This window comes from Procambarus clarkii, chromosome 23 (genome assembly GCF_040958095.1).
Source record: "Procambarus clarkii isolate CNS0578487 chromosome 23, FALCON_Pclarkii_2.0, whole genome shotgun sequence".
In the NCBI taxonomy this organism is placed as follows: Eukaryota; Metazoa; Arthropoda; class Malacostraca; order Decapoda; family Cambaridae; genus Procambarus; species Procambarus clarkii.
In genome coordinates, this window is record NC_091172.1 from 22211992 (window position 1) to 22225855 (window position 13864).

The 13864-nt window shown below is 48.3% G+C and overlaps 2 protein-coding genes across 5 annotated transcripts in view; one reads left to right on the top strand and one right to left on the bottom strand.

The window, feature by feature from the left end:
- Positions 1-13864, bottom strand: part of LOC123763956 (ADP-ribosylation factor-like protein 4C) — an 81122-nt gene that overhangs the window by 14312 nt on the left and 52946 nt on the right. Inside the window, exons 1-2 of one of the 4 annotated variants that reach the window (XR_011229437.1) lie at positions 13541-13819; positions 578-1303 (exon numbers count right to left, since the gene is read on the bottom strand). Coding sequence is in view for 3 of the 4 variants with exons in the window: in XM_045751305.2 (XP_045607261.1) it covers positions 578-757 (180 nt within the window). In the remaining variant the exon portion in view is untranslated. Of the gene's footprint in view, positions 1-577; positions 1304-13540; positions 13826-13864 lie in introns of those variants that run through there. The other 3 variants (XM_045751305.2, XM_045751306.2, XM_069329963.1) reach the window with 3 other exon arrangements.
- On the top strand, positions 759-11037 carry LOC138367766 (putative protein CRIPAK). Its single transcript, XM_069329720.1, has 2 exons — positions 759-814; positions 10440-11037. The coding sequence occupies exons 1-2, from the start codon at positions 759-761 to the stop codon at positions 11035-11037; spliced, it is 654 nt and encodes a 217-aa protein (XP_069185821.1).

Here is a 13864-nt window from a genome sequence, read left to right on the forward strand (position 1 = left end):
GAGTGAAAGCTTGTGAGTGCAGAAATTATAAGGACACGGGTGGGGGGGGGGGAGTAACACAGGTGCATGAGTGAAACATGCACTCAGACACATAAGTTAAGTTGCTGATAAATGACACAATAAATAATTTCACTTGAGCAAGAAATGGCTGACATCTTGCTTAATAAGGAGACCTGCGGAGTTACTCAACATTATACAGCTATTAGTAGTTTTTACAGAATCAGTGACCTATAGTTAGAACCAAACTAGAGGAACTCGAAAAATACTTATAACCAATCTAGAAGAAATTTAAAAATAGTTAGAACCAAACTAAATGAAATTTTAAACTAGTTAAAACGAAACAATTAAATTTAAAAATAGTTAGAACCAAACTAGGGGAAATGTTAAAATAGTTATTAACCAAACTAGTGGAAATTAAAAAAAAAGTTATTACCAAACCAGAGTAAATTTAAAAGAAGTTATAAAAACTAGAAGAAATTAAAGAATAGTTGGTACCAAACTTGAGGAAATTGAAAGCGTTCAAGGTGTATACTAGGCTACAGTACCAGGCTACGAGAAGGTCCCATTTAGAGCCTACCTTCTCGTGGTTGAAACCAATGGTGGGAGTGGTGGCCACATAGCAGCGGTACTTGAGTCTGGTGAGTACTGTGGTCTTGCCAGACCCGTCTAGACCCACCAGGACCACGTGCTTCCGTCGCTTCACCACACCCTCGACGGCCCGCGCCACACCCGCCTTGCGGCGTGACCACGAGTCCATGATGCGGGATGTGGCCCAGATTGAGGTCGTCGGTGGCGAGGTTCCTCGTGTAGACTTGTGAGTGTATTTGTGGCTTGTGACCTGCACAAGTTCGTCGAAGGGGCGGCTCGTAGGTTCGTTTGGTGTGGTGGGGGGAGACACCCGGGGACGCAGCAGGGAATTATTCTCTCAAGACGCTCCAAAACAGCCTTAGTTGTTGACAGTGGCGACCAAACCTTCGCCTGGCCGGTGTCTGCTCCTTCACTTAAATGTGTTTGGTTTTCCTCTTTTTTTTTTGTCTTTATTATTTTTTCTTCTTTTTTTTAAGGTGGTTGGGTTCGTTGATCAACACCTCAGGGCTCTTGGCGGTGTACTGTCTCGTGGGGTGGAGGTTCCGTCAACGCTGGTTGACAGAACCAGCAACTCGCTGTAACCTCCCGTCTCTTAGTTTACGGCGAGACGGGGCCTGACGACGGCGATGAGCAGGTGGCGGTTGTTCTGTCTCTCCTCCTCCTCCTCCCCCTTCCGTTATCCCCGTGTGGACGTGTACACGGTTCACTCGCAGACCTGCAACAGACACAACACACACGGTAATTACTTTCACTTAATTCATGTCTCCTGCATTTCAACACCCGCCACCTGATACACCTTCCAGGTGGTTCAACCACAGCTACGTTATGCCTACCATAACCAAGTACACAAATACACACATACGTACATATATACATGCCTGTATGTACCACCCATGTACCACACGGGTGGTACATACAGCGAACAAGGGGACACAGGCGGAGACCTAAATGAGCCACAGACACGTTAGAAAGAAATTTTTCAGTGTCAGAGTAGTTAACAGGTGGAATGCATTAGGCAGTGATGTGGTGGAGGCTGACTCCATACACAGTTTTAAGTATAGATATGATAAGAGCCCAGTAGGCTCAAGAACCTGTACACCAGTTGATTGACGGTTGAGAGGCGGGACCAAAGAGCCAGAGCTTAACCCCCGCAAGTACAACTAGGTGAGTACATACATACATAACGCCTAGGTATATCTGATACGTACTCATAATATCATTACTACCAGAAAAACGAAACACCTTCACCACGCTGAGCAACCTTGACTTACTAACCCACAGAGGGGATGGAACACTGGCGAGACCTTGTGTGTGTGTACACAGCAACACAGCTCATCACAGGGTGGAGCACGGAGACTGGACAGACAGGTTATCTTGAGGTTATCTTGAGATGATTTCGGGGCTTTTTAGAGTCCCCACGGCCCGGTCCTCGACCAGGCCTCCACCCCCAGGAAGCAGCCCGTGACAGCTGACTAACACCCAGGTACCTATTTTACTGCTAGGTAACAGGAGCATAGGGTGAAAGAAACTCTGCCCATTGTTTCTCGCCGGCGCCTGGGATCGAACCCAGGACCACAGGATCACAAGTCCAGCGTGCTGTCCGCTCGGCCGACCGGCTCCCCAGGTGTAGACAGGGAATGTCCCATCCTCCTGTTATGATAATACTTGTGTAACTCTGTATGTGTACACAGACAGGCTGGTGTACACAGACAGGCTGGTGTACACAGGCAGGCTGGTGTACACAGGCAGGCTGGTGTACACAGGCAGGCTGGTGTACACAGGCAGGCTGGTGTACACAGACAGGCTGGTGTACACAGGCAGGCTGGTGTACACAGACAGGCTGGTGTACACAGACAGGCTGGTGTACACAGGCATGCTGGTGTACACAGACAGGCTGGTGTACACAGGCAGGCTGGTGTACACAGACAGGCTGGTGTACACAGGCAGGCTGGTGTACACAGACAGGCTGGTGTACACAGACAGGCTGGTGTACACAGGCAGGCTGGTGTACACAGGCAGGCTGGTGTACACAGGTAGGCTGGTGTACACAGGCAGGCTGGTGTACACAGGCAGGCTGGTGTACACAGACAGGCTGGTGTACACAGGCAGGCTGGTGTACACAGACAGGCTGGTGTACACAGGCAGGTTGGTGTACACAGACAGGCTGGTGTACACAGGCAGGCTGGTGTACACAGACAGGCTGGTGTACACAGGCAGGTTGGTGTACACAGGCAGGCTGGTGTACACAGACAGACTGGTGTACACAGGCAGGCTGGTGTACACAGGCAGGCTGGTGTACACAGACAGGCTGGTGTACACAGGCAGGCTGGTGTACACAGGCAGGCTGGTGTACACAGGCAGGCTGGTGTACACAGGCAAGCTGGTGTACACAGACAGGCTGGTGTACACAGGCAGGCTGGTGTACACAGGCAGGCTGGTGTACACAGGCAGGCTGGTGTACAATGGAAGACAAACAGGAAAGGATCCGCGTTTCTTTTCCCAGACGGGGGACCCAGGCGGCAGGTTTTTGAGTGGTCGTTCAACTGGCCGTGCGGAACCGCCCCCCCCCCTAAATACCCCCTCCCCCCTCCCCCCCCCATAAACACCCCCTCCCCATTTCAGTCCCCATTATCCACCCCTCCCCCCCCTCCCCAACCTTAGTTCCTCATCTCTAACCAACTTTCCTTTCCTCTACTTTCCCTTCCCTCCTCCGACCCCTCCGCCCTCAAGCCCAGCCCGAGGCCAGGCTTGATTTTTTTTGTGCCAGCCTTGACTTGCGATAACTTGGTGCAACAGGCTGTTGTTTGACGCAGCCCGCCCGCAGGCTCACATATCCTCCACAGCCTGGTTGGTTTGGCACTTCTGGCTGTAACGTCTCTGTTGTTATCTTGAAGACGTCCACTCTGGTTCCGGCAATATTTGTCACGGTTGTGGGAGCGGACCTCTGATGGTTATCTTGAGGTTATCTTGAGATTATTTCGGGGCTTTAGTGTCCCCGCGGCCCGGTCCTCGACCAGGCCTCCACCCCCAGGAAGCAGCCCGTGACAGCTGACTAACTCCCAGGTACCTATTTACTGCTAGGTAACAGAGGCATTCAGGGTGAAAGAAACTTTTGCCCATTTGTTTCTGCCTCGTGCGGGAATCGAACCCGCGCCACAGAATTACGAGTCCTGCGCGCTATCCACCAGGCTACGAGGCCCCAACGTAGCCTGGTGTGGTGTCTGAGTGTGGTGATGGTACCTGCATCACCACCTGGGAGCCGGTCGGCCGAGCGGACAGCACGCTGAACTTGTGATCCTGAGGTCCTGGGTTCGATCCCGGGCGCCGGCGAGAAACAATGGGCAGAGTTTCTTTCACCCTGCATCACATGAAACCAGAAGACATGGCAGGATGTGCAGAATACCCCCGTTGAAAAACAGAGGTGCAACTTGTACTCTGAGAGAGAACTCTATCAACATCAGAGGTCCGAGACTGTTCAACACGCTTCCACTACACATAAGGGGCATAACTGGCCGATCCCTCACAGTGTTCAAGAGAGAACTGGATAAGCACCTCCAAAGGATACCTGATCAACCAGGCTGTGACTCATACGTCAGGCTGCGAGCAGCCGCGTCCAACAGCCTGGTTGATCAGTCCAGCAACCAGGAGGCCTGGTCGACGACCGGGCCGCGGGGACGCTAAGCCCCGGAAGGACCTCAAGGTAACCTCAAGGTAAGGTAACCCTATGCCCCTGTTACCTAGCAGTAAAATAGGTACCTGGGTGTTAGTCAGCTGTCACGGGCTGCTTCCTGGGGGTGGAGGCCTGGTCGAGGACCGGGCCGCGGGGACACTAAAGCCCCGAAATCATCTCAAGATAACCTCAAGATAAGACCACTCACCATGTTGCTCGGTGCCCTGTGTTGCTTTACTTCACACATTTGGGACCTGCATATATATATATATATATATATATATATATATATATATATATATATATATATATATATATATATATATATATATGTTTGTGTGTGTGTAAATCACGAAGAAATTAACGTGACGAACAATGTCAAACCACGAAGGAGGGATTAAGACAGAAATTTCCTTAAGCACTTTCGTATTTATTAATACATCTTCAGAAGGATAGATTTACAGATTGATGAAGATTAAGCCACTCAAAAGGTGGCACGGGCATGAATAGCCCGTAAGGATTTACAATGTAGTGGGATGGATATATTGGCAGGAAAAAGGTGAGGTGAGGTACAATGTCTTGGACGAGAAAAGGAGATATCGATTAGGTATTAGTGTATCAATGATCCTACTTAAATCGCCCTTTAACTGATCAATCAAAAATGGTTATTAATATCCCCTTTGCTCACTAAAGACCCTGTATCTCACCTCACCTCTTTCCTGCATCGTGAGAAGGAGGGATTTACAGTGTAGTGTGATGGATATATCACACTATCATATCCATCACACTACACTGTAAATGCCTCCTTCTCACGATGCATTAATAAATACGAAAGCACTTATAGGAAATTCCTGTCTTAATCTTTTAAGACTGGAATTTAGGAAATTCCAGTCTTAATCCTTCCTTCGCGGTTTGACATTGTTCATCACGTGGTAATTTTTTCGTGGTTTGCACACACACATTATATTCCCTCTATGTCAACAATCCTCGGCTGTGAAAGTGGAGTGAGTACCGAGCAGTACTCAAGGAGGGGCGGCAGAACAGGTGAGTTACATAGTGATGGGATCCCTGGATGTGACGGTTCTCGTATTCCACGCTATAATTTTCCTGGCTGACGCAGTATTTGCTTGGTCGTACTCACTAAACGTTAGGTCGTCTCACATCATTCTTATTCCCAGAGCATTTACATGTTAAGTTTCCTTCTGTGAGGAGATTATGGTCGTGCCTTGTACCCTGTAACCTGCTTAAGCTCTTCATTTGTTACCATACCTGAGTATTTGGAATGTATCACTGTTAAACAACGTTACTTTTCTTGCCCATTCGAAGACGTTATTGATATCAGCTTACGTTGTTGAATGTCTTCTACAGAAGTAATCTTTATGCTGACTTTTGTATCGTCCTCAAAGGATAACACGAAACTGTGATTGATTGATTGATAAAGATTAAGCCACCCAAAAGGTGGCACGGGCATGAATAGCCAGTAAGTGGAGGCGTTTTGGAGCCATTACCAATGGCTAATACTAGTGATCTGTGGATGGATGAATTTTGGTTAGGGGGGGGAGGGGCTGTCTCGGAGGGTTACAGCTATACCAACTATAGAGCTGGTGAGTTACTGAACGTCCTCCAAGTCTTCCGTTTTGTCTTAGTCTGAGTTGACATTTCTGTGCTGGCACTGGAGTACGAAAGCACGAAACTGTAACTTGTAGAGTACGAAACTGTGACTTGTAGAGTACGAAACTGTGACTTGTAGAGTACGAAACTGTGACTTGTAGAGTACGAAACTGACTTGTAGAGTACGAAACTGTGACTTGTAGAGTACGAAACTGTGACTTATAGAGTACGAAACTGTGACTTGTAGAGTACGAAACTGTGACTTGTAGAGTACGAAACTGTGACTTGTATATTTGTCTACATGTGACTAGGTGGGGTACAAGGGTGGGTCGCTTCCTTCCCTCCACACCCCTCTACCCCCCCCCCACCCCTTCCCCCATTCTTGCCCTCGGCCCCCTATTTTTCCTTAATCTTCCCTCCCTCCCTCCTCCTCCTCCCTACCCCTCACCCCAGTCTCAGAAAATATGTTATTATGACGCACTGACAGTGCTGAACAACTGTGTGGGAAATAAAATCAATATTTTAGACTTGATCATGAAAATAGTACAGGGGGGGGGGAATAATGGGGGTCTCTACAACCGCCGATATTTCTTAAAAGTATATCACTTGGGCTGACCCCCGTCCAAGTCCAGCGTGCTGTCCGCTCGGCCGACCGGCTCCCTAGGCTATAGACAATGGTGTTCCGGATCACTCGCATGAGTTACCTGGTTGACAGCTTCTAGGGACTTGCCTTTAATGACGTCTTTGGCAGTTTTTTACAACTGTGTGCGACGCTACAGCTGTTGTCGTGCACCCCAGTGAGCGGTGAGCCCCAGTGTGGTCAGCCACCACCACAGTAACACCAGTATGTGTACACACCACCAGGGTGCACCGTCACTATCACCGTAACATCACTGTCACACCCTCACAGTGACACACACCGTCACCGTAACACACACACCGTCACCGTAACACACACACCGTCACAGTGACACACACACCGTCACAGTGACACACACACCGTCACCGTGACACACCGTCACAGTGACACCGTGGACGGAAGCAGTGCCACAGGACACAGGGCCCGCGCCGGATAATTGCAGAGCAGTGCTTGCATCCTGATGGGTGCCGGGGGGGGGGGCGTCCCTTTCCTGTTGATGCTGGCACTGATGCTACTCTTGCTGTTTATCTCTTGTCCCTGCCATTCTTATCTTACCACCCGTTTTGTTCCCGTTGTTATGCTCCTGTTGGCACTCTTGTTCTTCATGTGTGCTGTTGGCACTGCTTCGTGTACAAGTACTGTTGTCTCGCAGCGTCGCCATAGCTCTCAACAACATAGGTCCAGAACAGGGGCGCCTTTGGCACAGTTGTTGGACCACTATGTCATGGCCTCTGGCACAGTTGTTGGACCACTATGTCATGGCCTCTGGCACAGTTGTTGGACCACTATGTCATGGCCTCTGGCACAGTTGTTGGACCACTATGTCATGGCCTCTGGCACAGTTGTTGGACCACTATGTCATGGCCTCTGGCACAGTTGTTGGACCACTATGTCATGGCCTCTGGCACAGTTGTTGGACCACTATGTCATGGCCTCTGGCACAGTTGTTGGACCACTATGTCATGGCCTCTGGCACAGTTGCTGGACCACTGTGTCATGGCCTCTGGCACAGTTGTTGGACCACTATGTCATGGCCTCTGGCACAGTTGTTAGACCACTATGTCATGGCCTCTGGCACAGTTGTTGGACCACTATGTCATGGCCTCTGGTGCCGTTGTTGGACCACTATGTCATGGCCTCTGGCACAGTTGTTAGACCACTATGTCATGGCCTCTGGCACAGTTGCTGGACCACTGTGTCATGGCCTCTGGCACAGTTGCTGGACCACTATGTCATGGCCTCTGGCACAGTTGTTGGACCACTATGTCATGGCCTCTGGCACAGTTGCTGGACCACTGTGTCATGGCCTCTGGCACAGTTGCTGGACCACTGTGTCATGGCCTCTGGCACAGTTGCTGGACCACTATGTCATGGCCTCTGGCACAGTTGCTGGACCACTGTGTCATGGCCTCTGGCACAGTTGCTGGACCACTGTGTCATGGCCTCTGGCACAGTTGCTGGACCACTGTGTCATGGCCTCTGGTGCCGTGGAAGACAAGCAAAACGCTCATGTAATTTACACAGATTTCGCCGAGGCTTTCTACAAGTGTGACCATGGTGCTATTGGACACCAAATGAGATCAAAAGGAATTTACTGGCAAATTAGGGAGATGGATTTATACTTTTCTAATGAACAGAGCCCAACAAATAAAAAATATGATATATATTAGGTCTTCCAATGGGCCAAAGATAATAATATGTTTAATAAATATAAACCCCAGCTCCTGTGTAAAAAAACGTATGTTTTTACGTTTGTTTAAATGCTCCCTGTGTAAAAACCGTAAAATAAATCCTGTAAAAACAGGAACCCACATATAAAATGCAATCAAACCACACTATAGACGACAAAAGCAATATGCAAGAGTTAAGAGTCATCATGTAGCTGTCACAACTGCAAGGACCACCACCGTCCTTGACAGGTTGGATAACAAGAACTTTTTAAACAAGAGATTCCATGCCACTGACATCTCTTGACGACACGAGTGCTCTCTAGGATGGAATGTTGTTGCACACAAACAACTCCCCATTGATAGCTGGAGAACTTGCTGACCTGATGAACGCGCAGAGATCTTATACTGCCAGGATCCACGACACAAAACACGTCAATTACTGGGAATGTTTAATTTTTAAAACTATTCCTTAAAGTGCAGGCAGAAGAGACGTAATAATTTACAGCTTACAAATATTAGAGGGACCGGTTTCATATCTGCACACGAAAGCAACGCCACATGAGACCAGGAGGCATGGCAGGAAATGCAAAATACCCCCGTTGAAAACCAGAGGTGCAATACTGCCAGGATCCTAATAGGTACACTGAGGGAGAGTTCTATCAACATCTAGGGCCCAAGACTGTTCAACGCCCTCCCTTAAACATAACGGAAGGGAGGGACATAGCTGGCCGACCTATCGTTCTGTTCAAAAGTTTAGGATACCTAATCAACCAGTCTGTGAGCAGCTGGAGCTAACAGCATGATTGACCAGACCACCAACCAAGAGGCCTAGCTAACCTAAAGGTAAGATATTGGCCTGTAACATGTGCTGGGAGGAGCCAGGGTTACAGACTCCAGGGTGGCTGTAACCGTGGCGGGTGACACACTACACTCATCAGTCTGGAGTCTGTCACCCACTGTCAGAGTGAGTCTAACACTCACACTCTGTAGATCAGAATGAGTCTGAGTGTTAAAAACTCAGCGTTGAGTGAACCAGGAAGGTGTCACTTAAAGGAGAGTGCAGGAAAGTTGCTTGGTCATAACTCACATCTCCCACAGTGACTTGGCTCACGTATGGGTGGTGGTGGTACAGTGTAAGTTAGGCCACAAGCTGCCTGCTGCCTCTACAGTTAGTTCAGTGGCCATAGGCAGGGAAATGCTGAATTAGTTCATAATTGGAGGTTGTTCAGTGGCATCAAGTGACTGAGTGAAGATGAGTCTAGTCGGAAACTCAAGTGGTGTTTGAGTCTGTGAAGAACTAAAGAAGTTAAATACAAATGTGTTATTCACTTGTCCTTTTCGAGTTGCATGAAGGAGAGTGAAATTCACTCAATGAGTACTGGGGACGAAGATTTACTACACGTAAGTAAAGAAAGAGATAAGGAGTGGGGGTGAATTTATGTGACGTTGAGGTGATGAGGAGCAGTGTAGTGAGGACCCTTATGTACTCACCAGAGTGTACTCACCAGAGTGTGCACTCATAAGTCTGTCAGTTCACTTAAAATTCGTTCATCAGTATTCTGATTTTATTCAGTTTTACTCCCAGTTCTAAGTGTTAGTTTACTTGCCAGTACATCCAAGGCAGAGTGTAACTGCTTCCTCGTCTCTAACAGCCAAGAACTGTAGACAGTTCCCGAATGAAACTGTAGACAGTTCCCTAATGAAAAAAAGAGGGTTGTGGCATCTCCCTAAAGTAACATCAATTATTCCTTGTGTGTGTGTGTATTCTCCTAGTTGTGCTTGCGGGGGTTAAGCTCTGGCTCTTTGCTCCCGCCTCTCAACCGTCAATCAACTGGTGTACAGATTCCTAAGCCTATTGGGCTCTATCATATCTACATTTGAAACTGTGTATGGAGTCAGCCTCCACCACATCACTGCCTAGTGCATTCCATCTGTTAACTACTTCGACACTGAAAAAGTTCTTTCTAACGTCTCTGTGGCTCATTTGGGTGTGTGTGTGCGCGCGCGTGTGTTTAAATCACAAACAAATTAACGTAATCAGTAACTAGAAAACTAACATGACCACAACTGGAAAAACAAAACTGAAGTGTTTTTGTGTCTAATTTAAAATTTTCCGAGAATGTTGTGAAATAAAGAGGAAAGTGCTCGAGTCTATCACGTTCCATCTTCCTGTCTGTTCCAACGTGTTCATGTGTTCCAGTGTTCATGTGTTCCAACGTTTTCATGTGTTCCAGTGTTCCAACGTGTTAATGTGTTCCAGTGTTCCAACGTGTTCATGTGTTCCAACGTGTTCATGTGTTCCAGTGTTCCAACGTGTTCATGTGTTCCAACGTGTTCATGTGTCCCAACGTGTTCATGTGTTCCAGTGTGTTCATGTGTTCCAGTGTTCCAACGTGTTCATGTGTTCCAGTGTTCAAACGTGTTCATGTGTTCCAGTGTTCCAACGTGTTCATGTGTTCCAGTGTTCATGTGTTCCAACGTGTTCATGTGTTCCAGTGTTCCAACGTGTTCATGTGTTCCAACGTGTTCATGTGTTCCAGTGTTCCAACGTGTTCATGTGTTCCAACGTGTTCATGTGTTCCAGTGTTCCAACGTGTTCATGTGTTCCAACGTGTTCATGTGTTCCACTGTTCCAACGTGTTCATGTGTTCCAGTGTTCCAACGTGTTCATGTGTTCCAACGTGTTCATGTGTTCCAGTGTTCCAACGTGTTCCAACGTGTTCATGTGTTCCAGTGTTCCAACGTGTTCATGTGTTCCAGTGTTCCAACGTGTTCATGTGTTCCAACGTGTTCATGTGTTCCAGTGTTCCAACGTGTTCACTTGTCAACACCAGGGTTCAGCGAGCAATATATCATAAACAGGTAAAAGATAACAAAATATATATTTATCACAAAATAAATATTATTTTAATAAAAAAATTAAAACTACGTTATCATAGTTCCTTAGATATATGAAAAACAATATTTGACTGGTTCAGCCATATTAATGGGAGCCTTTCAACCTTTCACACTAGAGATGCTATACCGATGATGATACTTTTCAAAACGCTTAGTGCTCTCTAGAGTGGAGTACTGCTGCACAATGTCAGCCCCTTTCAAAGCTGGAGAAATTGCTGACCTAGAGAGCGTGCAGAGATTCTTCACTGCTAGAATCCACTCAGTAAAACATCTAAACTACTGGGACCGACTGAAATGCCTAAATCTGTATTCTCCTGAGCGCAGGCGGGAGAGGTACATAATAATTTACACGTGAAAAATATTTGTGGGCTGGTCCCAAACCTGCACACAGAAATAACATCACATGAGACCAGGAGGCATGGCAGGATGTGCAGAATACCCTCGTTGAAAAGCAGAGGTGCAACAGGTACTCTGAGAGAGAACTATCACCATCAGAGGCCCGAGACTGTTCAACAAACTTCCACTACACATAAGGGACATAACTGGCCGACCCCCTCACAGTGTTCAAGAGAGAACTATCACCATCAGAGGCCCGAGACTGTTCAACACGCTTCCACTACACATAAGGGACATAACTGGCCGACCCCTCACAGTGTTCAAGAGAGAACTTGAACAAACACCTCCAAAGGATACCTGATCAACCAGTATGATCCTGTTATGTATATACGAATGTATATATGATGTATGCATATGTATATACGAAAGGGTTCGTGTATACAAACTGTTTATGAGCGAATTGGTTTTTTGTGTACTGAACCGACGGTATCCGAAACGGTTATATTTGACCAGTACTCATTCTTACGTCAGGCTGCGAGCAGCCGCGTCCAACAGCCTGGTTGACCAGTCTAGCAACCAGGAGGCCTGGTTGGGACCGGGTCCGTGGGGAAGTTAAGCCCCGAAATCATCGCAAAGTAACCACAAGGAAAGTTAAAAAGGATGTGAGTTGGGGGGAGGAAGCTGATGCTGGAGTAGGGGAGGGTCGGCTATCTTGAGGTTATCTTGAGATGATTTCGGGGCTTAGAGTCCCCGCGGCCCGGTCCTCGACCAGGACTTTTTTTTTACACACCAGGAAGCAGCCCGTAGCAGCTGTCTAACTCCCAGGTACCTATTTAATGCTAGGTGAACAGGTGCATTAGGGTGAAAGACACTCTGCCCATTTGTTTCCACCTCCGCCGGGGATCGAACCCAGGACCTCAGGACTAGGAATCCCAAGAGCTGTCCACTCAGCCGTCAGGCGCCTGGATGCAACCTCCTGGGCCGGGGGGGGGGGGGGGGGGGGAAGCGGCGCACAGAGGGGGGGGGCCTGGACACAGGATACCCCCCAGCCCCCCCCCCCTATTAATTCTCTATCCTACTTCCGGCCCCTTTCCTCTCCCACCACACCACTCACCTCTCCCACCTCACCACTCACCTCTCCCACCTCACCACTCACCTCTCCCACCACACCACTCACCTCTCCCACCACACCACTCACCTCTCCCACCACACCAACATAACCACTTGGGCTGGACGGTAGAGCGATGGTCTCGCTTCATGCAGGTCGGCGTTCAGTCCCCGACCGTCCAAGTGGTTGGGCACCATTCCTCACCCCCCCCCCTGTCCTCACCTAAATCCTTATCCTAATCCCTTCCAAGTGCTGCATAGTCGTATTCACTCAGCGCTTTCTCCTGGTAATTACCTTACCTCTCCCACACTGGCCAGTATTGGGACCACTCCTATCCCTAATCTGTAAGCCTACGTCCCACCAGCGGGGATAGAGTCCTTCCTCTCATTGTTCCATTTAACGATGCCAGAGTTATGAGGATTATTAAAGCTATGGAAAAGTGCAAGGAACTATAAGAACCTAAGCTACTCTATCCCTTTGAGATGTATTTCTTTCTTGTCTCAATAAACATACTTGAACTGCATAAATTAAAGCATCGTCCCTCAAGTGGCTACTAGAGTTCAGCTCAAGCAAGTGCCAAGTAATGGTGGACAGGTGTTGGGATATAAGGCATCATCTCAGACGGGTAATCCTCCTGGAACCGGACACACAAAATCAAATGTTGCCTTTCTTTTCGTCGCCAGAAGCCCGTGTAGAGGATAACTTCAGCCGCATACAGAAAGGTGGCAAATATAACAAGTTTTAGGAGGAGAAACCGACCAGACATGGTCACCACATACAAAATACTAAAATGGGTGGTATCCAGGCAAACCCAGATGGTAACTAAGTACCCAAAGGAGCCACAGAGATATTAAAAAGATTGTTTACTGTACCAGAGTAAACAAACGAAACGTCCGGTAATGGAGGGAGACCCCATACACAGCTCTGTATGTAGATATGATATGAGCCCAATAGGCTCTGTATTTGTCACCTCCCCCACCCCACCCACACCTCCCCAACATAAACATCACATGACTTACCGCTTCTCTAAACTCGGGGGGGCACCACCGCAGGTATATACGCGTGTAATACTCCAAGGCGTAGGTATATATTCTCCTCCAAATATATCCAAGAGCAAACGGTACACAGGATCTTCGCTAGTTACACTTCAACACGTCACCTCACTCCGGCGTGACGGGCAGGAATGTGGTGGTTCCAGTGTACGATCCGACCTGGCGAGGACGGGCGGGTGGACGGACACTCGCGCGCGACCTTCGCACACGACCGCGGACGGGGACTCACTGAGCCACAATTGTCTCCGCGCGCTCTTATAAGACCGCTGCCCGAGACGCCTGTCTTAGTGA

What these genes read in the sequence shown, in the direction of transcription:
- LOC138367766 (XM_069329720.1), top strand. Translation starts at nt 759, where the DNA reads ATGCGGGATGTGGCCCAGATTGAGGTCGTCGGTGGCGAGGTTCCTCGT. An exon ending in GAGGTTCCTCGTGTAGACTT is followed by an intron (nt 815 to 10,439) that starts GTGAGTGTATTT and finishes AATGTGTTCCAG; the next exon opens with TGTTCCAACGTGTTCATGTG.